We start from the raw sequence: 27,717 nt of genomic DNA, 5'->3' as shown, positions 1-27,717 counted from the left end.
ATTTGCCAGCACAGTTAATCTGCAAGGGAAAACGCAAACACATCTTGCTTCGGGGCCCGGCAGATTCGTATGACAGGGATCAGCGGAAGCCCCTGTCACCCAGAAGTTGTGCTGACCACCGCGGGGCCACCGCACAAGGCTGGGAGGGGGCATTCAGAGAGCGATGTGGATGAACGGGCAGGGTCAGTCAGGCAACCAGCTCTGCAAAAGCTTCAGAGAACAAAACAGCAGCGGCACAGTCCTCAGCTGGCTCTAGACAACCTTGGGGGAGGAGAGGGAGAGCCTGTGAGCATCCAAATACCCACAATGCCTCACTGCAGGCCATTTATCACCCAGCACAATGCGGAACCTCTCAGAGAGGGGCTGACCCCTCACTTGGGAAATCCGACCCGCTCTGGTGACACAAAGGCAAAACAAAGAGCTTGGCTCCAGTACCAAGAATGGGCACAGGTCCTGGTGATGAGCCCCACTCCCCTGCAGCACTTCCCGTCCCCGAGGGGGGGCCAAGGATGTGGCAAGTTCGAATCCAGTTCAGGGTTAGGCTAAGAGGGTGGGGGTAGGAGGAGGGTTCGACTGCACCAAACCCCTCGCCAGTTGTTTCTCGGGAGATGTCGGCGCTGAATGGTGGAACTCCCACACGGCCAGTCAATCTCGCAAGACTTCCGCCATCTTGAGCAGTGGAAATCTCACGCAATGAGCTGTTCTCACACCATGGCTGCAGCCGGGGGCAGGCGACTTTCGCAAGAACCTCAGCAGCAGCTACACCAGCACCAGAAAGTGACCCCCTGGTTCTCCCAAATCTAAAGGCAGAGGGGGCGGCTCGATCCGGGGACTCAAATCCAATCCCCACCCTGCTCCGAATCTCAAGGAGTTCCGGCCCAAGCTTCCAGGGTGGCCCATCTTGCTTTCTGTAGCTCAGAAAGGGTTAGTCTGGCCATTCTGGAGAGAGGAACAAGAAGAGGACCCCTCTCTATCTATCCAGGCTCTTCTCCTGCCCTATCAGCATGGGATCAGAGCACCTCACCAACACTAGCGAATAGCCTCACAACATCCTGGAAGGCAGGGAAGGTTATGACCCCCATTCTGCACAGGGGGAACCAAGGCACAGAAAGACTAAGTGACTGGCCCAAGGTGACACAGTACATCTGTGGCAGAGCCAGGAACTGAGCCCAGTGCCTTCAACACACAATCATTCTTCCTCTAGGTTGCCACTTGGCTTTGGACAAGAGCGGAGCCTGATTTTTAGTTCTGTGATGAGCTCTGCTTCCCATCCCCCTGAGACCTGTCACGTCAGGGATTCCTTAAACACAGCTCCAAATCCAGTGTCCCAGGGCTGTGCTCACCCCAGGGGCTGGGAGCTCACAAGCTGAATAAGCCTGGGCCAGGCTAGCCCTCAGAGAGGAGGCCTGCACGGGGCTGCAGGCAACAGCGTTGGTGTTCCAAAAGGTCATGCTCGTCCAGCTGGGTCTGAACGGAACCAGCACCCCAGGGTTGTATTAACAGGCATTGCCGGTGGTGCATACGTTTGGAGTAAGTTGGAAAACCATTCAGAGTCGCTGATGATCACATGGCACATTTTGCAAGAGATGAGGTTAACTCCCGTGTCCCAGCCCAATCCCAGTTGCACTCCAGAGCCACGGCCCCATGTCCCAGCCCAAATCCATTTCCACCCCAGAGCCACGTCCCCATGCCCCGGCCCAATCCCAGTTCCACTCCAGAGCCACATCCCCATGCCTCGGCCCAATCCCAGTTCCACTCCAGAGCCACGTCCCCATGCCCCGGCCCAATCCCAGTTCCACTCCAGAGCCACGTCCCCATGCCCCGGCCCAATCCCAGTTCCACTCCAGAGCCACGTCCCCATGCCCCGGCCCAATCCCAGTTCTACTCCAGAGCCACGTCCCCATCGGCCCAATCCCAGTTCCACCCCAAAGCCACGTCCCCATGCCCCAGCCCAATCCCAGTTCCACTCCAGAGCCACGCCCCCCATGCCCCAACCCAATCCCAGTTCCACCCCAGAGCCACGTCCCCATGCCCCAGCCCAATCCCAGTTCCACCCCAGAGCCCTACCCCCATGTAGTGAGCCAATCCCAGTGAAATTCTAGATCCATGCCCCCATGCTCCAGCCCAATCCCAGTTACATCCCAAAGCCATGCCCATTCCCCGGTTTCAGTCAGATGCAGCATTCTTCTTTTCTCCATACCCAAAACTATACTTTGCTGTGCACTGTTAAACACCTATTGCCTTCTATGCCAGAGCCAGCTGCATTTCAGTGGTGGTATGCCTACATATATGTCTATAAATAGGGTCCTACTCTGCATCTTTTATCTAGGCAAAGCTCCCAGTGGTGCAGGATAGGGCCGTGGTTCATAAGTCAGTGTGGGATCATTCCAGGAGAGAGGTTACATGAAACCCCTTGGCTTTCTGGCCACTGGAGCAGCCAAATTCAGTCATGATGTAAGCAGGCTCCCACAGAAACTAGAGCCCAGCATTGACCTACTGAGTCATCCAGTTTCTGTTCTGCTTTCTCAGCTCTGTGCCTCTGGTCCCAGAGAACACCCCTTTCCCCGCAGCACGCAATCCAAGTGAAACCGCAACCCAGCCACACGGCCACATGGTACATGGAGAAAGAACCATTAATGCAGCTTATTATTTAAAGAGCATTAAGGGGGCTCCGAGGCACTGGAAAACTTCCCTGCCAGTGGGCTAACCACAAACAAAACAGCTCTTAGGCCCTCCAGAAACAACCTCTTCACAGAAGGGAAGGGGTGAGCGCCAACCTTCCTCCAAGGTCTCATAAAGGCCAACAGGCTAGATTCCTTGTTTTTTTCCTGCACCAACAGTCTTTTACATTCGGATAGGTATTTTCCTCTTAACAGGATCCCAAAGCACTTTGCAAACTACAATCCCACACACTAACAGATTGCTGGCACGTCAAATTAAAAAGGGCATAGAGGAATTTTTAAACTAAGGGCTGGGGGAAAGCCGACAGCTGCGGAGGTGCATGTGGTTCGGACAGAGACATCCCTTAGGGGAAGATTTATTAAAGGGGAGACTCTGTATCCTAGAAGACCCTTTGTTCATATGTTATGTGAAGGAGTAAATAACCTACGATTTAAATCAGCTTCTGTACCAGGTGACTGGAGGGATAGCTAATGTAAAGCTAATTTTTAAAAAAGACTGCAAAGGCAATCATACGCTGGTAAGCCTAACTTCTGTACCAGGCATGCTGGTTGAAACTACAATAAAGAACAGAATTATCAGACAGATTGATGAACATAACACGTTGGGGAAGAGTCAACATGGCTTTTGTAAAGGGAAATCATGCCTCACCAATCTATCAGAATTCTCTGAGGGGGTCAACAAACATGTGGACGAGGGTGATCCAGTGGATACAGGGTACTTGGACTTTCAGAAAGCCTTGACAAGGTCCCTCACCAAAGGCTCGTAAGCAAAGTAAGCAGTCCTGGGATAAGAGGGAAGGCTCTCTCATGGATAAGTAACCAGTTAAAAAATAGGAAACAAAGGGGAGGAATGAATGGTCAGTTTTCACAGTGACAAGAGATAAACAGCAGGATCCCCCAGGAGTCTATACGGGGACCAGTGCTATTCAACATATTCATAAATGATCTGGAAAAAGTGGCAAACAGTGAGGTGGCAAAGTTTGCAGATGATACAAAATTACTCAAGATAGTTAAGTCCAAAGCAGACTGCGAAGAGTTACAAAGAGATCTCACAAAAATGGGTGACGGGACAACAAAATGGCAGACGTAATACAATGCTGATAAATGCAAAGTAATGCACATTGGAAAATATAATCCCAACTATACATACAAAATGATGGGGCCTAAATTAGCTGTTACCACTCATGAAAGAGATTGTGGAGTCATTGTGGATAGTTCTCTGAAAACATCCGCTCAATGTGCAGCGGCAATCAAAAAAGTGAACAGTCGGTTAGGAACCATTAGGAAAGGGATACATTATAAGACAGAAAATGTCATAATGCCATAATATAAATCCATGGTACGTCCATACCTTGAATACTGTGTGCAGTTTTGGTTTTCCCATCTCAAAAAACATATTAGAATTGGAAAAAATACAGAGAATGGCCACAAAAACGATTAGGGGTATGGAACAGCTCCTGTATGAGGAGAGATTAAAAAGACTGGGACTGTTTAGCTTGGGAAAGAGACAACTTTGGGGGGATATGATAGAGATCTATAAAATCATAATGGATGTGGAGACAGTGAATTAAAGAAGTGTTATTTAATCCTTCACATAACACATGAACCAAGGGTCACCCAATAAAATTAATAGGCAGCAGGTTTAAAACAAACAAAAGGAAGTATTTCTTCACACAACCCACAGTCAACCTGTGGAACTCACTGCCAGGGGATGTTGTGAAGGCCTACTGATTCAAAAAGAATCAGATAAATTCATGGGTGATAGGTCTATCAATGGCTATTAGCCAAAATGGTCAGGAATGCAACCACATGCTCTTGGTGTCCTTAAACCTCTGACTTCCAGAAGCTGGGACTGGACGACAGGGATGGATCACTCAATAATTGCCCTGTTCTGTTCATTCCCTCTGAAACATCTGGCATTGGCCACTGTCGGAAGACAGGATACGGGCTAGATGGACTATTGGTTTGACTCAGAATGGCCATTCTTATGGTCTGATGTTCACTGAACGGGGACAGAATCTATAGTAATTAACACAGCACAGGTAAAAAGATCAGCAGGTCAGATCCGAAAGAGTGTGGTCATGTATGCACACCCTCATGCAGACACACACGTCTCACTCACCCAACCTCTGAAATGCAGCTACCTCTGGGCTGGAACATGACACTGCTTAGCAGAGCACAGCAACATTGCACAACACTTTAGGACAGGAAATGCAAACAGTATTCAACTGATTGGGCTCACATAGAGCCATATTTTCTGGAGCGTTTCCCCCCCACACCTCACAATGCTCCATCAACTCTCCCTCTGTCTGAGGGTGGCTGGCTGTAACTGCGCCCCTAACCCATCATTATCACTGAATGCGGGGGTCACCCAGGACACTCCCACCCTATCCATGCTACTCCTGCAGCACCCCCGGCCTATGCACTTTCACACCCACGCAGGGCAGCAGGCCCCTGGGCGGTAACTGATTCCACGCTTTCCCCTCCCTTCAGGAGCCATAGGCATCATTTTATTCTTCTGGACGATGTAACACAAACAACCACAACAGTGTCTGGGAGCAGTGCAGCCAATGAGAGATGGGATTCCCCAGCGCATCACCACAAACACCCCGGCAAGGCAAAACGTGAGGCTGGGCTTCCTTTCCCAGTAATGGGAGCATTCACCCCATAGCGATTTCCAAGCAGCTCAGTGTGCCCCCCCGCCCCGCAGCCCCTGTGTGTGCCAACTGGTGCCTAGAGGTGCGAGCAGATCAGAAAAAGCCAGGGGAGGGGGAGGCAGGAAGAGAGGGGGACAAAAACATGTTGTAAAAGAAAAAGGGGGGGAAATGAGGTTCAGAAACCCCTCTTAGAAGCCAGCTATTCCCACGGCTTGTCTCTCATTACCGCTGCGCTGATATCCCTATTAATAGTACCAGTAAATCCTCCTCCCCAATTCGGGTCCATTTCTATAAATAATGTAGAATCTTTTTATTTACTGACAGGTTGTAAAAGTATCAGGGAGAATAATGTGAAATCAGGGGTTGCTGAATAATTCATGCTACCAGCTTAACACTCTCCTCTCCCTCGGCCTGCCCGTTTACTGGAGAGCACCTTATGCCCAGGAATCTAATAAAATCAGGACTAACGACCTGGCACTAATTCTTTATCAATTGGGACTTTTATAGCTTAAAAAAAGGAGGAGGCAGAACGAGAGAGAGAAAGGCCCAGAACCATGGAAAGAATATGCACCCTATGAAAAATGCATGGTGTTTTTGCACAAGTGGGGACGTGGTGCATTCATCTCCGCCCAGCACCTTATCCTCATGGTGCAGAAGGGCCCATTCTGAGCCGGATGTACCAGTTCCTACACCTTAGATGGCTGATTCCCGATATCTCCGAGGCTTTCCAAGAATTAGTATTAATTATGGAGCCTGCATTTGCACAGGCAGACAGCAGGGCTGTCACAATAAAACTCCCTCCCTGGAGGTAATTCTCTGTCATGTGTGATTCTCTAGACCAGGTTTGTTCTCCCAGCAGGTGGCTTCCCTTAGCATACAGGGGAAGTTCAATTCCCCTTCGGCAGTGATGAAAGTGAAGCATGTAGCATCCCTGGTACATGTCATCAGCGCACCGGGCTTTGCGGGCCCGCTGCTGCCCTTACATGGGTGGGGGGGTGGGCACTGCCCAAGGGCAGTGAAGGGACTAGCAGTGCCAAGGATTGGGGATTAGAATACACCCTGTTCTCTGCCCGTTTTGAAGTGCTAAAGCAGCAGCAACCGCAGCATAAAGAAGTATCAGACACACACACACACACACACCTCTCAGCCAGGCGTGCAAGCAGACATGCAATCACATGCACTCGTACGTGCTCGCACACACAGTCAGAACACAAGCATGTGCACACGTGTGCACACAGCTGAAGGGAACCCATGCAGCATGGAGGCAGGTACAAACCCCCGGAACTCCTCTTTCCATGCAGCTCGAGGGTCGGCCTGGGGAACGGAATTAAATGACGCATGGCCCAGGCTTTAATGGTGGCTTCCCCTCGCTCTGCAGCTCAGAGGCAGGCGGGTTCCCCACTCGCTGACAGCTCCCAGAAATAGGGTGACCAGATGTCCCGATTTTATAGGGACAGTCCCGATTTTGGGGTCTTTTTCTTATATAGGCTCCTATTACCCCCCACCCCCGCCCCGATTTTTCACATTTGCTGTCTCGTCACCCTACCCAGAAACGAGGCCAGCGTGGGGTGGGAGCCCTGCCACACCAGGTGGCTTGTTCACTGGGCCCACTGCGCTCTCTCAGGTATTCCCAAGGGGGGCTCGCTCACCCTAGCTCTCTGCACCGGTGACTCCCAGAAGGAAAGAGGGCCTGGCCTTTGGCCTGACCGAGCTCGGACACATCACAGCTGGCGTCAGGAGGGCAGTTTGCTCCACGGGAGCCTCCCAGGGGCTGGTTCCCAGGGCGGCAGCAGCACCTCCTGGAAGCTGAGCACCGAGGCAGGACATGGAAAGGCCTTAGGGACCATCCCCAGCTCTCCACAGCCTTGCTGGGCCTTCCCTGAAACAATGACTCAACAGCACGGTACTGTCTGGGGCTTGGCACACAGCATCGCCAAAGATCCCTGGGCCCCAGGGGGGCTCCCCTTGCCCGCTACAGGGCCTGGAGGTCCCCCCGCCCCCGCATGCTGATCAGTAGGCACCACTCTCGTGTTGGAAATACCAGCGCGGTGTGAGGTCAAGCCCAGGGTAACGCTATCCTTTCTCTAAAGAGCCACGGGGAAATGGGCAATGTACAGCTGGGGGCGTCATGCAGTCCCTCTTCGCTCTGGCCTAAAGCCTTCCAGATGTGTTGGCCCTTCCACCCAGCAGCCGCTCCGAGTGAACTGTCAGGTGCCTGGAACAGCTGGGGTCAATTTGTTCAGCCCCCAGGGCCCTGGAAGAGGAAGAAAAGGTTCTGACCCACTGAACTGACATAGCATGGCCCTAAATCCCGCAGACGGGCTCCAGGCCTAAGACATCACCCAACAGTCAGCATGTACCGCATGGCGGCACTGGCAGGGAGCTTGTTCCACGTGGCTAGCAAGTCACTGGGGCTGGCTACCCCCTCTCCCCCCCCCCACACACACACCCCAATGCCCCCACTAGTCCTGCTCCCTTCGCAAGAGGAAATGCAGTCTTCCTCCTTCCTGGGCTTTTAAATGAAGCTCAGGAGGGCTTGGGTTTGTTTATGTGTACGACCTACACCAAGCGCTGTGTGTGTTTGGGGGGGGTGAATGATCGCTGTAAACCACCACCCAAGGGGAAGGCGGGACAGAGGAGCCAGTCGCCAGCTCTCCGAGGAAGCGAGAGAGTCAGGGCAGTCCCATGGGGTGGGGAAATGCAGGGAACTTCTCAGCCCAGCCCTCACATCACAAAAGCCACCAGCTCTACCTCACAGCAGGGCTGGGGACCTCAGCAGAGTGGCCAGGGACAGGGCAGGCCTCTGGAGCCCAGCCCTGGCGGGTGGGCCAAGCACCAGGACAGTGCTGCTGCCAGCTGTTCCACTCTCTGAAGCTTTAAGGTTCTATTTATGACAGTGTGGTAGCACCTAAGGGCCTCAGTGACACCCCAGGCCCCCACTGTGCTGGGTGCAGATACAAACTGTAGGTCCCTGCCTGAAAGAGTGGGCGCTACCATAGCACACATCAGTAACGAAGCAGATGCCTTCCATCTCCAGGGTTGTCAAGCCAGCCTCTCCCACCAGAATCACATTTACACAAGAGAGTGAGTGCACACGCACACCCTGGGCTCACTCAATCTTCAGCACAGGAGAATGTGTCTGCAACCTCGGGCACGCGCGCCCAGCCACACGTATCCAGAATCCCCTGCCTGCGCGCACCGAAGCAGACACGCACAGAACCACGCCCATGTCATCACAGAAGTGCGAGCTGGCCTGTGAGCTCCCCTAGCCCGTCCCGCTGTGCCTCGCCTGACCCCACCCCACCCCACCGAGGGGCTCCCCTATTTCCTGTGCTGGGCTCTCTGCAGCTCCCCAGCACAGTGTGGGGGCGTGTGTTTGCTTTAGCCAGAGCTCCCAGTTCCATTCCTGGCCTTGGCCTCTGCCTGCCCCCACCCGCCCCCTCCCAGAGGCTGGGAATGCTGCGGAGGCGACACAAGCCAGGGGAGAGGGAGTGACCCCGACAGCTGATTTAGGAGCAGCGGCAGCAGCACTGATGGATTGGGTCCTTGTGAAGAGGAGGCAGAGAGAGGCATGTCCCACGGTCCAAGCGAAGCCCATTGCCTCCCCCTCTCAGTGACTCAGAGATGACCTGGGCGTGATCTAGCTCCACGTCCAGGGGGCCCTGGATTAGGGGGTTTCTTCCACCCATTAAGCACCACAGTGTAATAGGCACTAGAGGAGGCTGGCACCCTGGGGCACAGGGCTGGGAGGAGACGGAGCCCTGGCCTTGCCCCCTTGCAGCAGGGGCACCTTCCCAAGGGTCCTCTGGGAGGCGCTGCGGCTCCCATCTGGGCCTACAGGAACTGGGGCTGGGCATGAAATTCAGCCCCACCATGCAGAGGATCCTGGAGCAGAGTGTGCTGTGGGCTTACGGTCTCCACTGCCAGGCTGCCAATCAGATGCCCTGCCCCCCCCCCCGAGTGCCCCAGGCCAGCGTCACACGGGCAGCCTCATGACAGGAACCTAGATGCTAGGGAGATGGGCATGGAGGCCAGACAGATTCAGTCCAAGGAGAAAGGAGGCCCTGCCTGAGGGCCATAGAGCAGCCTCTCTGATGGAAGGAGATGGGCAGAGAAAGCCGAGGACCCTGCCTGTATGAACCTTCGGGTAAGGGGCAGCAGGACAGCACAGCTGCGGCGCTCCATCCCCAGCCAGAGAAAAGCTCAGCCCCCAAGGGGTTAACCGCACCAAAGAGACCCAGATAAGCAGAGTGGCTAATCCCTGGGCCCTTTGACAACCTGATACCCAGCTCACAGACAGCATTATTGTCCCTGGCCCTGCTAAGGAAGGAAGCGGGGCGTGCTGGGGGGGCCAGCGGGCAGCTCCCCCTGCAGCCCACTCCCCCTTAGAACAATACCTGGCCTCTGCGGTTTTGATGTGCAGCACAAAGCCGAGAGAGCTTTCCATGTAACATGATAAAAGCAAGTCCCCAGCTAGCACAATTATTTGATAATTCTCCCTTAACACCCATCAAATTAAAGCAATGTCCAAGGGCTGCCTGAAGTGGCACTGATAGGTATTAAACTTTAATGAGATTTAATGGCTCTGGCCTACTTTTTAAGCGCTTGGGCCTACACTTATGAACATTTAATTTCGCAGGCCCTGACCTCTTTTCTTCTCTCTTGGTTTATCTTCCCGCTGTTGCCCCCCACCCCGTCTCTTGTCTCTTCACTGCTCCCTCCCTGCTTCCACACACAGCTGGTTTATGTTAGTGCTACCAGCCTTCTGCAGGCCAGGCCAGGCCACCGCATGTCACAGGCAATTGGGCGTGAGGCTCGGCAGGCGGGCTGATATTAATCTCCCTGCACTTAGTGACTGAATGTTGATTCTATCAGGGAGCTGGGGGCGGGGGGGGGGGGGGGGGGAAAGAGAAATACAAAAAATGTGATTCAATAGCAGCAAAAGCAGACGAATTTATGGAATAATTTAATTTGCTCCCAGAATGACATTACGCTGCAGGTTGGATCAGCGCAAGTCCCTGCAGCAAGAGCCTGGCCAGTCTGCCCTGCGGTTTGATTCCCTCTCAGGTCTCTTGTTTAATTTTAAGTTCTCCTTAACCTCCTCCCTCCACCCGCCCACCCCCGAACTTTCTTCCCCTGCCCTGCCCCCCCCCCCCCCCCCCCCCCGCTGCCTCACACACACTTCAGCCAGCAGAATTAAACAGCCACCCAGGTGCGACTCCAAAGCAAACATAGTCCCTGGGGCATCCTGGCTGCTGTGCCTCGGGTTAAACCTCCGGCCATTACTGGAAATGCCACCGGATCTGGCAAATTCAGAAGGTTAAATCCTAAATATCCCAGTGATTGAATGTAATTTAGTCTTGTCTGTGGGCTTGGTGCCGGCCAGCTAAGCTCACTGCTGCCCTCTAGTGTACAAAGGACAGGAGATCCCTTGTCTTAACCTGCCCCTGCAGATCTAGAAGGGACGATGAGAATTAAAATCTGCCACAGGGAACCGGCTGCAGCCACAGTTTCTGGGTGGAGGAGGCCGAGATCATCTGGCACAGAGCAGGGGTGAAGCTCAGCCTTTTGCCTAGCTTCTCTCAATGCAAGGGGTGATGATCTCAGGCAGGGCACCCTTCCCTCTCCAATTCACAGCCCTCCCGAGTGCCATAAGGATCCGGAACCGGACTGCCAAAATGGCACCGCTCTGCTCTTGTGACTCTGTCACAGCTACCCTGAGGGATCCTGGTGGTGAGTGCTGTGGAGATATCCCAGACAGACAGACCGACCGACCCACCTAAGACAGAATATCACAGGGTTTGTATTACTTCTGCACACACGGAGCCCCAGCACAGCTATGGAGCAAGGACTCAGGGGCTGCCTGCTCCACCCGCCCCCAGCAATGTTGTCCGTTGGGGGAAGCGTGATTTGAGAGCATCTGACAGTCCCACTATGCACAGCCTAAGTGATGATGCCGGGGGGCAAGGCCGAAGAGAAAGGGCGGTCTGATGGCTAAGGTGCACCCCTGGGAATTGGGGTGGCTGGGTCAGTGACTCTGCCACCAACCTGCTACATGACCTCTACCAAATCTCTTTGCCATTCTGTGCCTCAGTTTCCCCACCTGTCAATTGGGAATGACTGGGAGGCCTAATTCACTGGTGTTTGGCAAGTGCTTTGAGATCCTCAGATGGAAGGGGCTGCAAAGTGCCTATTATTGGTAGTTGGAAATGATTCTGCCGGAGAGTTTCACTGGATTGTCCCTCCCATCATTTATTTTTTATACTGGGGGGGGGGGCGGGAAAGAGTGTTGTTTGCACTAAAATCTGCTCCTTGGCTTCCTAGCGGAGGTCAGATGCTTCTGCAAAGTGACAGCATAGTCATCCCCAAAGCCCCCGAGCACAGGGTTTGCAGGAGCATGACAACTCCTCTAGGAGCAGAAGCTCCGTGTCCATACACTGGTCTCTAGCGATAAGGCCAGAGACATGCCGAGACAGGGCCACGTGCTCCTCTCTGTGGCACCAGTGCAGAGCCTGCAGAGTCCCTGGAGTGCCTTTCAAAGTTTCCCACAAGCCATCTGAATCGGTCTCCGAGGCCGAGCGCCTGCAGCAGGGTCACACGGCGGAACCGGGAGGTTCTATTATGCTCGAGACCACTTACCTTCAGCGGCCTGGGCCAATGCTACCACGTGTGCCGCACGCTACTGCACGGGGGGCACGAGCTGACCCAAATCAAGGCTATTCCGGTGCCAGCCCTATCCGCCTGGATTGCACCACGGCTCTCTCTAACCAGAGGGGCGGTAACGAACGCGCTCTCTCCTGTTGAGAGCTCCACATTCAAAGATCAACGGGGTTATTTGATAAAAACCCACAGCAGCCTTCCCGAAAGCACCTCTCCTGCCAAGGGCGGTGACCCTCTCCCTTGGAAGAGAAGGGGGCCAATGTCTTTGCCAGAACATTTCTAGAACCGATGGCATCGATAATACACAGCACTTACACGTCACGTTAACTCATTAATCCTCAGAGCACCATGGGAGGGGAGCAAGGTATTCACATCAGATGGGGGAAACTGAGGCACAGAGCAGGGCAATGACTTGCCCAAGGCTGGTCAGCGAGTCAATGGCAAAGCCAGAAACAGAAGCCACAGTCTGTAGATTTCTAGGCCTCTCTGTTCATCCTCCTTGGCCAAACCACGGCCTCTTCCCGAAACCCTTCCAGCGACCCCCACTCCGCAATGAACGCAGGAGAGGAGTTGCTGAGATGGTAATAAAGGGGAACGTTATCAATTCCCTGCAGAGCCAGGAGCCTGCGTTGAGCTGGGGAGGAGGAAGGCGGATGGGGGGGAGAGGGGGGGAAGTGGAGCTAACCCAACCTTAACCCAGAGATCACTTATCATTCAGGCTGCATCACGCATCTTGAAAGTGCAGACACAAAAATGTAATGTCATAACATTCGCAGTTCAATAACCTTTGCTTCACGAGCCGGCTTGAACTGTCAGAGGAGCTAGGAGGTAAATATTTCAACGCACAGACACTGAATGCAAAGGCATGGGGAGGGGGCCAATCCCATGGGGAGGAGGGAAGGAAGGCAGAAGAGGCCTCTGATTTTCTAGGCAGCCTCAACACATTAACATACCCCCACAGTAAATCCAGGCCAGAGCCATGGGGAGGCTGCCGTGCGGATAAAATACGAGCCGGTATAAAACCAGACACCTTTATTGTTCAGAAAAGTCTTCCAACAAGTTATGAATCCACAGCTTGACCCAACCCCATCATACTGTTATATGGCAGAAACAAAGCCAGCTCTTAGAATCAAGGCTCAGATGGGAGCGCCCTCCCCCGCTTCCCAGCCACAGCCTGGATGGTGCCATCCTTCTCAGCGGGTAAGCATCTCGCTGGTCTGGAGGCTATAAAGCGAGTAAGCCGCCCATGGATCCTAGACTTGCAGCCATTAACCCCGTCAGCGCTGCAAGGTCGGTCCCAACCTCCCAACGGCTAGAGGCCTGCTAGCTATTCAGTGACACTGCACCTACCGGCTCTGCGGGGGGATCAATGCCAGAGGCAAGTCACGCTCCTGGTGCCAGCTGTCACCACAAGCACATCCCCAGGCCAGGGGGTCTCTGTGCTTAACTCGTCACTTTCAAAGGCTCTGCACAGACCCCTGGGCATGTAGGACACAGATCCAACTGAAGCACTTCAAGGGTCAACCAAGCGGGTGGCTCAAAAGCAACACAAAAAATGCTTCCCGCCCCCTCCAGGAGCCAGCTGCCGATGTGCCCCAGGCCCGGGGGAGGGGAGAGGATCGGAGAGCCAGATTCACCCAGGGCCAGGATGCCAATCTGCAGGGCCTGTCTCTCCCTGATTGTAAAGATCCTAGGCTCCAGGCCCCACGGCACCAGGGCACAGAGGTGATGTCCCGTCAGGATGCAGCGCCGCGACACAGCCTGATGGGCGGGTTGCCCTGCCCTGCCGCTGGGGAACGCTACACTAGGAGGCAGCACCTCGGATCTCCAGGCCAGCCCACCCCAGGATGATAACGCCCTCCCCACCCCCGGTCCCTTCCCCAGCACAAGCTCCTACCCTAAGGATCTCAGAGACCCATGTGGAAGCAGGAGAGAATTCGGTTTTAATTCTTTACAAATCAGTTCTCTGTGGCGGTTGACTGGAAGCCCCCCTCCCCCCTCGGAGAGCAGCTGGAAGGAGGCACTGGCTTTATCTGATCCCCGCTATGCTTTTAGCTGCCTAGCAGCCACTGAAATAAACGCCTGTCAGCCCCCGGGAGACTCCGGGAGACGAAACTAGGTTAGCTCCTTCCAATTAGCCTTTCTGAGAGGTTACTGCGGCTGTGGCGTGTGAATCCCCCGCAGCAAGGGGTTAACAGATCCCAGACACCATAGAGCTATTACTGTCCCCGAGCCTGCGGCAAAGCACCTCTGGGTTAATGGAGGGGAGCCGGGTCTCTTCTCTGGCCAGGAAGAAAACCCTTGCGTGTCTATGAGCAGGAACGCTCGCAGTCACGGGACAGGCGGAGGGAAGACACGGGCTGCAGGTCAGCGCAAGCCAGCTGGGCCCAGCCTCAAACCAGCTGAGGCATCAGGCTCCCAAAGGGCCATCGGGTTCAGGCGCTTTCCCGACAGGCAGACTAAAAGGGGGGGGGGGAGCCTGCAGCTCCTGGGCGTGGAAGGCGTGGCCCCTCTGGATTGGAGCCAGCTGCCCAGCCCAGCCCAGCCGCACCGGGAACGCTGGGAGGCGCGTGGCCCTGAACTCGGCTCCAGGACATTAGTGCCCACGTGGGTGGGGGTGCTGCTTGGCTAATCCAAACCGGCGGTGCTTTGAGGGGCAGTCATGCTGCGTGTGAGACAGGGTGGGGGTGGAGAAGCAGCCTGTTCTCCAAACTCGCCTCCAGCAAGGATCTAGCAGGAGAGCGTGACCAAGAACAGGGCAGGTCTTACAGCCCAGAGGACAAGGGTGGGCTCCAGGGGCCCTCAAATGGAGGAGGGATGGGACAGTAAAGACAACAGGTGCTGGGGCAAGGGAAACAGCAGCCTCCTGCGCCAAACCACTTTGCCTGGTGGGGGCTCCAGGTGTTGCTAAGGGCTGGAAGCCCCAAGCTGCATGGGCCATGGGGAGAGCACAGAGACAAACCCACCCCCTCAGGACAGTCACATTCCCTTGTTCTATCATTTTCTGAGGCCTGATCCCCCCCCTCTCCCCAGCTCACACAGCTCCCCCCAGCCCTAAGCCCCCCAGGCTGCTCCTCCCGCTCCACACCACTCAGCGTCTCTGAGGTGCCAGCACTGTAGTATCCAGGGGCTCATCTCTGATCTCCCCAGTCACAAGGTCACCCTGGGGAGGGACCAACCCATGGGGCCACTGTCATCCCATGGATCTCTGAAGTCCCCAGCCGAGGGATGACTGACTCCAGCCACTTCCCGGGGGCAGGGGGAAATGCCACTGGACAGTGGGATTTACCAGGCTGTGGGCTCTCAGTTGAGTTCACCCGCCGTGGCAGCAATTCCTTGAACGGCCCAGTCTGGGTTTGGTACCGAGCCGGTCCTGGCCCCATTTGTCACCTACCAGAGTGCTCATGACATCTGCACCCATCTATAGCAGCTTCCACCGGAGGCTCTCGCAGCATGACTGGACTGCACCTGGGCGGTAGGCCAGGATCACTGTCCTCATTTCACAAGTGGGGAAACTGAGGCACAGAGAAGTGACAGGACTCGCCCAAGGCCACACATCGGGTCAGTGGCAGAGCTAGGGATGGACCACCACTACTTCCGACCGACATGATACAAATAATTCAGGGCTGCCCCAGGGGTCCTGGCTCCCAGCCTGTGCTCTCACTACTAGGCCCAGATGTCAAGCTGCACCCGGGAGCGTCCATGCCAACAAGACAGCCTAGGCTTCCCCCGAGGATGGGACCGGGGAACGGCGCCCGCCGACGCAAGAAACAGTTAAACGGCCTCCTCCCACGCCGGACGTGCAGCTACAGGCTTCGTCCCACCCTCCCCGAAACACCTGCTAAGGTCGCATTGCCATGGGGCAACTGTTCAAACCTGCGCAGGGGGAGGGATCCACAGAGGGCCCTGTGAGCAAGAGGCTGCATGTCGGCTGCTTGGCAGCACAACAGAGAGCAGCAGCCCAGAGCAGGTGACAGGCAAGCCGGAGTTTACTTTATTACAGGAAGCCAGTCTATAAGCATCTGACTCGGCTGTAACCAAAGAGGGAGCGAGGAGCTGGCCAGGATTAACCCCATCCTGCCTGCACTGGGTACACACTGTACACTGGCTAGCCGTGATGACTTGGGACACATGGTCCCTTTATCCAAGCGCTCAGCACCCCCACTGCTGCGCATTATCCCCAGTAAACCAGGGGGAGCTATCTTAGGCACCCCTGAAAGCCAGTCCCTTATGTGCAGCTGCTGGAGCCTCAGCACCCCGATAACACCCTAAGTCTGGCAGAAGCTAGCTGGGCCTCCGCTCCATAGGACGTAGTCGCTGCTGGGCCGGCAATGCCAGGAAGCCTGGGCTGGCGCGGTACCATGGCGCTGCTGCATACAAAGCATCTCCGAGCAACTCCATTCACCCAGCTTTATGACAGGCCAGGCCAGGCAGACATTACATTTTACTAACTCCATAAATATCACACAGGGCGCTCGTAAAGGGGCCCCCGGTCGCCGGCAACTGCGAGATAAGCGGCGTGCCGCTCTCGCCAGGCGTCCCATGAGGCTGCCCGGCTGCCAACCTGGAGCAGGGGGGGGGTCCCCGGGGGGAGCAAAGGCAGCTGCAGGTGGCTGATGCGGACACTCCTCAAGGAGACCATAGCATCTGCTCTCGTAGGTAACTCCCCCTTCCCGGGACCATCACACACCGGCCCGGGGTTAGACCAGCACAGGACGGCCCAGAATGCTCCCTGGGTTTGGTACCTCAAGGGGGCAGCTGGCCCCACTGGCACGACGACGTCACCGTGAGCTGCCTACAACCTGGCTCTGGTTCCGAGAGCTCCTTGCCTTCCGCGCCTTCCGCAATAACTGCCCACCCCGCTGTCTGGTTCCCAGAGCCCGACTAGAGGCAGGCTGCTATGCTCAGCCGGAAAGAGGACAGGGCTGGGATTCCTCCCCAGGCGCTGTCCTTGGAGGCTGCTCGAGGGCTCCATCTTGGATAAGCCCCCGGCTGGAGGGTATGAGACAGATTTAAAGTCCAACCCCCACCCGCTCTGGCTGCTGGAAGGGGGGAGTGTCTGCCTATCTGCATTCCCCACTCCCATTCCTCCTGACTGATGATGGGGGTCTCCATTATTCTCCCTCCACCCCTCACCACCTGGCACCCCTGAAAGCCAGGCCCTTATGTGGATCCTCGGAGCAGTCCTCCGCCAGGGATTGCTCCAGCACCTGCGGCTTCAGCTTACAGCATCCATGTAACTTGACATGGCTCTGGATCGTTTCCACTGCTGCCCACAGAGCTCGGAACAGCAGCTGCGATCCTGAGCAGCATCTTGTTAATTTCTGCCCCTGCTTGGGTGAAGCAAGGAGCAGCCAGGGAGGCACTGGAGCTGCCTGCAGACTCCTGTTTTGATCAAGGAAGCTTAAATTGTGTCGAGATCGAGGGCTCAGCTCCCCCGCTCAGAGCACGTGCCCACTCCCACGTGGTCTAGGAAGGCTTCCTTCTCACTCCTAGCAAGTGGATTCTTCAAGCCAGACACAAGTATTTAAAGGGCCAGATATTCAGTGGGCATAAATCAACCTCACTCCATTGCATTCAGTGGAGCTATGCCTATGCACACCAGCTGGGAGATCTGGTCCATAAACTCCCCCTCGACAACCCTGACTGAAACTAAACAGGATAAATAACACACCACCCTTCTCCAATCACTCTCTCTGCTTTAACACTGCATTCCCACCCCTCCCCCTCCCTCTATCTTTGGCCTGGGCTGATTGTAAACTCACTGGGGCAGTGAATGTAAAGCACGGAGCCAGCTACAGGGCTGTATGCAGCACAAGAGGCATTGATGCAAGACTCCGAACTGGAGACAGCACCCACTTCTTCATGGAGACAGAGCCATGCCTAGGAGATCTTGTCCATACGGCAATCCCTTGACGATACGCCTCCCCCCTCTCTCCTTTCCTTTCCTCAGGGTCAAGCAAATCTTACTGAAAAAATACAAACATTTCTCCTTGGCAAACACTCCCTGAGAAAACAAAACCAGCCGGCACTCCCTCCCCTGCCCCCGCTCACACACAGGCCCACTCTTCTGACACAGCAATTAGAGGCAGACATTAATATTTAAATATTGCCAGCTCCAGAGAAGGGAAATCAAATAAAAACGCAGGCGTGTCGGGAACGCTCTTCCACCCCTCGCAGCCCAATTAAATCTTCAAGCAGGAGTAGCCCATGCTGCAGATTTGCTACTTCTGCCAAGTGCTGCAGAATTGCACCTCTGTCACCCACCCCTGGGCCATGGGGGCTGGCTGGTCAGTCACTCGCACCCGGCACTCCGGGACTGCGTCTGGGGGTGGGGGCACCACGAGGTCCGGCTAACGCTGCTCCTTGGAGTAGCTGGGCAGAGCCGCTGAGGGGCTGAGAGGGGTCTGCAGAGGGGAAGGGAGGTGGGCGGAGGAGAGGTGAGCGGTGTGAATGTGTGCGCACACACGGACTGGGTTCCAGAGCAGGATAATGCAGCCAGGGTCACAAAGGCCAAGGGGCCACGGAGGGACAGAGCCCACAAGACACGCAGCACCCTCCCCTCTCCTCTCACGTAGGATCAGGCACATCTCCCAATGCCAGGGCAGCTTAAGTCAGCACAGGGGGCCCAGCCTAGGCTCTGAGTGGAGTCCAGCTTCAGCAGCCACACAGAGAGCAGCCACAGAGACCACGCAGGCCACTCGCTGCTTGCCTGCCTGCTAACTGGGCTGCCTGACTGGGAAGGGAAGATCCAGAGGCTGTATCCTAGAGAGCAGAGAAGGGGTGTATCTGGAGCTGCGGGGGGTGGTTCCGGGCTGTGAGGGAGGGACGGAGAGAGGGAGGCTGCCCACGGAGCCCAGAAGGTTTGTGGGACCCGAGTCCCGTTTAGCCTCAATACATTAAACAGGAAGGCCGCTGCTCACCTCGCTCTGCTGCATTTGGCTGGCCTCAGCCCCACCGATGCTGCCAGGGAGTCACCATGACCCAGCAGTGTCACATGGGAGGCCACAGCAGAGTAGTCAGGCATAGAGGACAGCTGGGCCAGAGGTTAGGGCTCTAGCCTAGGACTTGAAAAACCCAGGTTCAATTCCCTGCTCTGCCCAAGACCTCCAGGGTGACCCTGGACAAGTCTCTTCAGCCCAGAGCGCCTCAGTCCCCCATCCGTTCAGTGGGGATAACAGTACTGCCCTGCCTCCCGGGGCCTGTGGGGATCAATGCGCTATAGACTGTGACACTCAGACACTGCGCTAATGAGGCGTCTGTCTCACTAGACAGACAGAGCGGGGCTGAACTGGGACGGCCCTGAGTCAGCCCCAGCAGGAACTCAGCCCCTGGGGAATGACAGCGCACATAGGCATGAGAGAGAGACAGCCTGCTCCCCTCGCCTCCAGTCCAACCCCACACAGGAACTGCCTTATTCAAGCCAGGTTGGGGGAGGGGAGATTCTGCATCGCCTTCCCAGCAGGGAGGGACAGACTGGGCTAGCCTGGACCGCTGTGGCAGGGGAGGGCGATACTAATCCAGATGGGCCCACGGGCCTGCTGTGACGCAGGAGGCAGACAGTGCCCAGACCAGCTGACTGGTTGGCCTCCTAGGGCAATTCCCACCCCCAGCCTTGCTGTTGCTAGGCTGAATCACCAAGCAGGCGGTGCCTGTGCCCTGACTTGGCTCGTGGCTGCAGAGGGAAGATGGCACGGAGCCGGTGCGCCGTGCGGGCCTGGTGCCTCCACCCAGAGATCAGGCAGGGGAATTTCTGGACTTGAGAAGAAGGGGCCAGGGGGAGGGGTGGAAAGGCCCAGACTTGCTCTGCTCCTTGTCAAACCAGGCCAGAAAGAAAGGAGTAACCCAGCTCTCTGCCCCCTCCAGAGGGCAGGCGACTCCCCTTTTCACAGCCTGCAGCCACTACTGCACAGTCAGGGAGAATGAACAGGCGAGAGCGCCCACTGCAGGGACCCCCCCATCCCCAGGGAGCTGAGCAGCAGGCTCAGCCCTTGCCCCTTAGCTCCCTTAACACCAGGGAGATCTGTTTCCTTCCCCTGGGTAACAGGCACCTCCCGGCGGCATGAAAATCAGCCAGGCTACCGCCAACAACCACGGCGGCAAGGCAACAAAACCCCAGCAGATGTTCCCTCCTCTGGAGGCTGGCGCTACAGGGCAATCTGCTCCGGCGAGAGCCTGATCCTGCTCGGCTCAGCCACGCGTCACAAATCCCTGGGCGCTGGGAACGGGAAGCAGGAGGCTGCCACTGCGGGCACCTGACAGGCAGGAGCTAGAGACGCCGCTGCTCTAGGACCTGCACCATGATGCCCACAGCAAGCTCCCTTGGGCTCCCTCCCCCTCCAGAATAAAATAGGTGCATGTGCACACCCAGCTCGCCTGAGACACAGCCCAGCTCTGCTCACAGGGGCTAGGTTCAGCCCACCAGGGAGGGGAAAGCTCAGGTGGGCTCCCCTCCCAGCAATACTCAGCCACACCCTCAGGAACCACCCCAGCATCCCACACACCCCTTGCCCCACTCCCACCCATGACACTTTGGGCCACACGTCAGGAGCCAAGGCCATTGTGGTTCAACCCAAATCAGCAGGATGGGGGGCCTGGGGATATGTCCGGGGCCTGGATCTCCCACGTCCGGACACTGCTCTTCAACGGGAGCATGGGGAGAGAAACCCCCCAAATTGTGCACTCCCGCCCCCAGGTTCCCCTTGGAGGAACGCAGTGCCGTCAACACCCCCTGCCTCACCTTCCCCCTCCCCCGCTTTCCTGGGGCAGGACCCTCCTCTGGTGCTAAGAGGCTGTGTCAGAGCAGTAAAGAGGATTTACTGTTAAATGCAAGGGGCTTTAGAGGCAATAACTTTCCCTCCTCTTGACTTAAATGGATTTTAAACTTCAAAAAGGATAGAGAGGGCATGCTGCCAAGCGCCAGGAGCGCAGCTTGCTAACTGAATGTCGGGTCAGCGGCAATCTCCGAAGGGATGACCTCGCGGGATGGAAGCACTAAGCACTGCAAAGCAGGAAGGATTGTGGGTAACATGGAAAACAGCTAACGGCGCTGATCCTCCCAGGGGCCTAACGCAGTCATGGCAGAGCGGGGGGGGGGGGGGGGCTGATCTGGGGAAGGGCACGGCTGGGGCGCTGCAGGGCGCTGGCATTACTTAGGGCCAGGAGCTCAGGTGAATTCGGGAAAGAAGCCCCCACGACAGGGGTGGTAATGGTGCTAGAGTGAGCAAACAGGGGAGCTGGAAAGGCTCCCTAAGTGGGAGGGGGGGTTTATGAGGCTGGGAAAGTGGTGGGCGTGCCACCGCCTGGCACACTAACATGGTCAGAGCCCTGGAGAACAGGCCGCAGGGAACAATCCTGCACTGGTGCGTGGGGGGGGTGGGACTCCTCCACCTCTAGTTCTGTGAGGGATCAGAGTGGATCTGAGCCCTAAGAAAATGGTGCCCCTCACCCATCGCTTCGCCTAGTGGCGCCTGGACCATCCCTCACCCTCAGGGGTGCATGGGAGGGGCTGGCCAGATTCAGGGGATCGGCAGAACACCAGCCTTGTGATCCCAACTGCCTGGCCTGGCCGCCTCAGTTAGCCTGCCCACCCCCCAAGCTCGTGCCACCATCACATGCCCACGAGTTATAAACAGCTCCCAGAGTGAAGCTCCAGACACCGCTTTCCAGAGGAAACAAGCAATGGCTAAGGCAGATGATGGCAGCCAGATAAGGCCTGGCGGGAGCAGGGTACCCTGCCTCACTCTTCTCAGAAGTCCCCGAGATAAGGCAGCCGCTGTTATCAGCAACAAAGCAACGGGGCAGGTTTCCTCTTCACGCAATAGTGCAACCACCCACAAACAAACGGGACAGGGGTGGGGATGGGATGGGGGAGCAGCAGTATCCAGTAGTGCTTACGTCCCTCCCCAGCTCCCCCAGGCTGGGAGGCTGACAGGCAGCCCTATTCAGCAGGGCAAGGGAAGCCATGGCACAGGAAGTACTGCTTCAAGGACAATCCCCTTGGCAGCTGTCCCAGAGCTGGCTGGGGGGCCCACAAACACACTCAAGTGTACGACCCACAGACGCACATGCAAATGCTCACACAGACGCATGCAAAGATACCCATGCAAATACCTGCACGCACACGCTGCACGCCACGACAGAGCTACACAAACAAGAGGACACACGTGTGCACACACAAGCTTTGCTCGGGTGGTAACCAGCAGCACTGGCCTCCGGAGACGCTGCTGCCCCCCTGCAACATGACATGTAGATGCAGCATCTCTGCTCTTCTCCTTGGGGTTTCTACTCTGTCCCCCTCCTCGCCCCACTCCACCCTGTCACTAATCCTCCATCCCCTGCAGGCTCCATGCTGCGCTGCCCAGCGGGGGCTCCCATTCAAACCTCCTCAGAGGGGGCCACCTGTGGCTCAGTAAAAATGTCTGGCCCATTGAGTGATTAGAGCTCCTTCCCTTCCCCTCCCCTGTTTCTGGGCTACCATCCAGTTTCCTGGCCAGAAACAGAGAGCAGAGACAGCTCGCCTCCCACAGCTCCGAGAACAGATCTGGGGTTGTGTTCACGTGTCCCACCAGCGCAGACCACACGGCACAGTGAGGACAAGAGCTGCCGGCTTGCAGTCTGCGCCGGGACCTAGCATTAGGGCAGCCAGACCGCTGGCTCAGATCTGCAGGGGGGGGGGGGGGGACAAAAAACCAAAGACCCAAACAACTAAATCATAGCCCTGAAGTGACGGGGAGGAAGAGAGGGGCAGGGCCCTGACTGCTCGCCAAACCCAGCCGTTTAACCTGGGAAAGCAGCTGCTGCAGCCAAGTAAGGACACCCATGGCCTATTCCAAGCTACTGGGACACCGAGACCCTGAGATCCAAGCACACATGGTGAGACAGGCGTGCATCTTGCCACACGCGTGTGCAAGCAGGGCTCTGCTTCCACACAGATGCAACAGTGCACCAACTTCACAGCCCAGGAGCGGCCCTCAACCACTTTGGGTGATGGGGAGGATATTTACCGCCCCACCCCCAGGGCTGGCATGAGGCTTCATGAATGAATAATACCTAGCCTTTATGTAACACTTGCCATCCGCACAGAGGCTCCCCAGCTAGCCCTCCCAGCAGAAGCACGGGGCACGTTTGCAGGTGGAGAAACTGAGGCGCCGAGAGATGAAGTGATTGACCCGAGGCTGTGCAGCACGCTGGAACTGGGACCCAGGAGTTCTCACTCCAAGTCTCCTGCTTGGTCCACTCGACCAGGATGCCTGCCACAGAGCAGTCAGTGTCCGCGAGAGGCTGTGGAGATGGAAAGTGCTATCTAAGTGCTCAGCAGGATCACCCCCACATGGCCCAGCGATCAGAGCTCTGTCGCTACACTCCCATGCCAGAGGGCAAGGGTCAGCTAGTTGGTGTCTGGCTCCCCGGGCTGGTCAGGGAGAGAGACAGAGCTGCCGTCAGCTCAGGATTCCTATGACACTGCACCGCGACCTAGTTATTCTGTCCCAAACTCTCCTCTCCACCTGCCGAGGGACACCTGGCCCCATTCAATCCCATGTGCTTACTCCGCAGCTCTCAGGAGGAGACTGTATCCCCCCCACGGTGCAGAGATCAGAGCTGCACGGGGTCTTCCACTGGGAGAGCCAGGGCTCTGAGGCCCCAGAAAGGAGCAGAAAGAATTGAGATTAAAAATAGCCCCCGCCCGCACCCTCTTTCCTCCCCCTGAAACCTGCAGCAGCCCCGTCCGTGGCCCTAGCATGTCAGGAAGCGATAAAATGTTCTGCTTCTCTGGAGCAGCATGTCACATCCCAGCCTCCCTCACACCCCCACCAGAGACAGCAGGAATCCTGGCCTCCTGCCAAAGCCACTGTCTCCACTGTAATTCTCTTTGCCCTGGAGCCAACACACACACACTTAGATACAGACGCACACACACACACCCCGACAAAGACACTGGCACCACACAATCACACTTCCCCTGCACACCCCCCACAGATACAGGCACATGCACACACATACGTACACCTCGATACACACGGTCCCAGATACACAAAGAGCTCAATTCTGCACCAGGCTGAGCGCCTCCACCCCACGTGACCCCTCACAGGATCAGGCCCACAGAGTGCTGGCTGCTGGACAAGAGGAAGGGGAAAACGCTTCAGGAAACCCACTTGACTTGTCCGAAGGGACAGGGCCAAGAGACGCTCCGTGGGTGGGGCTGTGTGGAGAATCTCAGCTACATGGACCTGGCTCAGCCAGGCCGACCCCATCACCCCATTTACAGGCCTGTGATGGGAGAATCACACACGCAGTCCCCCCCCCGCCCTGCCCCCGCCCCCCCCACACACACGCCGACAGACCTATCCCCACACCCAGCCACACCCACTTCCAGAGTCAGCCAGGTAAACCCACACATGCCAAAACGCTCCGAGCGGCACCAGCACGGACACACACTCCCTCGCAGGAGCAGGTGCTGGATGGGCTAATTGGCTTTTCCATCCCTAGCTCCTATCACACCCATCAGGACACTCCCCTCCCATTCCTAGCCTCACAACTGTACACACTCCCAAACACGCACCGTGCACACCCATTCTCACGCACGCACCATGCCGGTGCATGCACACACGTGAGCTCTCACAGCTAGGTTGCCTCCCCGCAACACACACTAACATGCCCCAAGCCCTTCCCCATTTCAGCTGCCCCCCCCGCCCAGGATTCATTTTATGTCAAACTAAACCAACCACTGGACCCAAGCGGCCTCATGCTGCAGCTTCTGCCATGAGCTTGCCAGTGCTGAACCCTCCAACCTTCCCCACTGCAGCTGCCACCCATCACCCCAGCCCTGCCTCTGTCCCGTGCCTGCAGCCTCTAGGTGCTGCTCTGTGGCCCCAGGGCAGCGAGACTTAGAGAAGCCGGGGTGGAGGCAGGGGCAGAGGAGGAGGATGGACGGGTGCCAAAGCCAAGGACATTAAGTGTGTCCAGTTGACTCTCAGAGGGCACTTTCTAATGGGACAGAGAAACAGGAGCCCTGTGTTGGCACCAGCCTTAGCACAAACAAACGCTGGGGAGCGAGCAGAAGGGGGTGGGATTCAGGGTGCCCACCCCCAGCAGCCATTAAAGCATGCTGCAGCTGCCCTAAAAGGGCCAGTGACTCTTGAGCCCCCAGGGCGAGGGGCAAGGACAGCTGGAGAACGCCGGGGCGGGTGAGCAAGCCATGAGATGAGACATGTGGGAGCCGGGCAAGAAGCAGGACTTCCACCCCAGGGCAATGACCTTACAGCATGCGACATCAGGTTTCCTGTGTGAGACTGTAGAGGTCATGAAAATAATCCTCTGCCCCTCCTTCTAGCCTGGGTGTTTACAAATGGTTCACAACTCCCTCAAAATTAACACTGTACATGGGTAAACTGAGGCACGGGGATTTACCCAAGATCAACACAGTGTATCAACAGGAGAGCTGGGAACAGAAATCAGGAGTGTTGATTCACTGCCCCCTGCTCCTACCACCAGGCCCCATTCCCACCCAGATAATATCTAGTGCATTTCATCAGGAGATCAAAGCACTTTACAAAGCAGGTCAGAATCATTATCCACATTTCACAGATGGGGAAACTGAGGCACAGGGAGCCAAGTGACTTGCCCAACGTCATCCAGCAGGCCAGTGACAGAGCCAGGAACAGAACCCATGTCTCCCAAGTCCAAGTGCAGCCTCTCACTACCCCCGCCGTAGCCATTAGACTGCATCCCACCCCAGAGCCATGAGTCCGGACTCCCAGTACCACACCCCACCACCTGGATGGCACAGGCTGTAGATGGCAAGTCTTGGCCCCTTCAAGGACCCAGTTCAGAGGCAGACAAAAATGGAGACGGCGCACTTCAAAGCAGGTGCTGGTGACCAGAACCAAACCACAAGCAGAGAGTCAATCATTCAATGGCCACAGGTCCCGGGGGAGAGGGAGATAGGCAAAGGCACGGACAAAACCGCAGCGACCCCATGCTACCCCCAAAAGCCGAGATCACTGGCAGAGCAATGGCCAGCTGTGGCCCCCACACTATTCGCTCCAGTGACATTCTCTCCTGACCCTAGGTGGAAAGGAAAACCAGCTGTGGGCAACCCGCCATTCCCCACTGGCCCAACAGGGGGCAGCAAGAGCAGTTTCCCATTCCAGGTAACATAAAGCTTCCCCACTTACTCCCCTCCTTACTCACATTGTGTGTTTGGGGGGGAATGATGCAAGCCAGGTCAGTGCAGTAGGGGCTGGGGACTCTGCAGTAGGAGCAAAGGGGTGCATGGCACAGCGGGAGAGGGGACCTCCAACCATATCAGTTCAGTGGCCCCTCTCTGACACTAGGCAGCATCAGCTGCTTCAGATGAAGGTGCAAGAAATCCTGCAGTAGATGGGGTTATGGGGCAGCCTGCCCCCAGGGGAAGTTAATGGCTGACTTATGCCCTGAAACAGGAGAGCTCATAGGGCTTACACCCCTTCTCCTGTTTAAAGTACCCACAGATGTTCTCATTACCCCCAACAAATGTCCAGTCCTGCTAAGCTCTTGTCTTCAGGGACATCTTGGGGGAGAGAGTTCCACAGGTTAACCAGCATACTAAGTATGCAGGGGTAAGAAGCTGTGCAGCAGGGTTGGGGGGAGCATAGGGACCCTGGATGGGTAGAGTAGGCGCAGAGAGGGTGTCGCGGGGGACAAGATGCCAAGGCAGAGGGGGTCAGGCTGCCTTATCAGTGTGCCCCCATCCCTTCCCATGTGCCCTACACACACAACCCCTTACAGTAACCCCGAGCGTCTGGCCAAGTCCCTACGCGGCCAGGGGCCAGCGAGAGTCTTTGGGAACCCCCCCCCCTTTGCCCTGCAGCCCCCGCCCGGGCCCGACGCCACGGGGATGGGGGCCGCAGGCAGGAGTCTCCCCCAACCCCGCTGCCCCGCGCAGGCACTCACCGAGCGGGCGCACTTTCCAGCGGGGGCTTTTCTCTTCCATGGGGAGGGCTCCGAGCCGGCGCCGGCGGCGACTGCGAGCGGGGACCAGAGGGAAACTTTCCCCCGCCGCCTCCAGGCGGGGTCTGCGCGTCCCGGCGGGCGCGGGGGTCCCAGCCGGCCGGGGGCCCTGCCCGGCGCTCCCGGAGCAGCAGGAGCAACGCGCGGGCGGCTTCCCCGCCACTTCCTGCTTCGCTCCGCGCCTGCCCCGGCCGCCGCTCCGGCTCGGCGTGACTCACCGGCCCGCGGCCCCCCGCCGGCTCCCGGCCGCTGCAGGGGGCGGGGAGGGGACGCGCTGCCGGGGGAGGGAGGCCGCACACCCAGGGGGGGCAGTGGGGGGAGGTCAGGTCACGCCATGGGAGGGGGAGGGTTGCACTGGCGGGGGGAGCGGCAGGGGGGGTCATGCTCGGAAGAGAAACACGTGGTGTTGTCACACAACTGGGGGTACCCAGGGGAGCAGTGGGGGCCGCATTGCTGGGGGGAGCAGAAATGGGGGCGCACCCCCCGCGGAGCAGGGGGCGGAGGTGGGGCGCACACCCAGGGGGAGCAATGGCGGGATGGGGGCGCACATACCCCACAGAGCAGTGGGGGGATGGGGGCGCACCTCCGGCGGAGGAGGGCCGCACACATCCCACAGAGCAGTGTAGGGAGCGCACCACCGCAGAGAAGTGGGGGGGGGTGGGGGCGGAGGTGGGGGACGCACACCCCACAGAGCAGTGGGGGGATGGGGGCTCACCCCCCGCGGAGCA

General features: G+C 57.0%; 1 protein-coding gene across 1 annotated transcript in view; it reads right to left on the bottom strand.

Annotated features, from left to right (window-relative positions):
* The window catches only part of GSE1 (Gse1 coiled-coil protein), a 215,555-nt gene extending 188,559 nt beyond the window's left edge, over positions 1-26,996 (bottom strand). Inside the window, exon 1 of the mRNA XM_065416371.1 lies at positions 26,933-26,996. Coding sequence (XP_065272443.1) covers positions 26,933-26,972 — 40 coding nt within the window. The 5' untranslated portion in view covers positions 26,973-26,996. The remainder of the gene's footprint in view (positions 1-26,932) is intronic.
* Positions 26,997-27,717: the final 721 nt, after the last annotated feature.

This window comes from Emys orbicularis, chromosome 14, assembly GCF_028017835.1.
Source record: "Emys orbicularis isolate rEmyOrb1 chromosome 14, rEmyOrb1.hap1, whole genome shotgun sequence".
Classification (NCBI taxonomy): domain Eukaryota; kingdom Metazoa; phylum Chordata; order Testudines; family Emydidae; genus Emys; species Emys orbicularis.
Note: the sequence above shows the minus strand (reverse complement) of the source record. Positions and strands in the feature narration are given on the sequence as shown.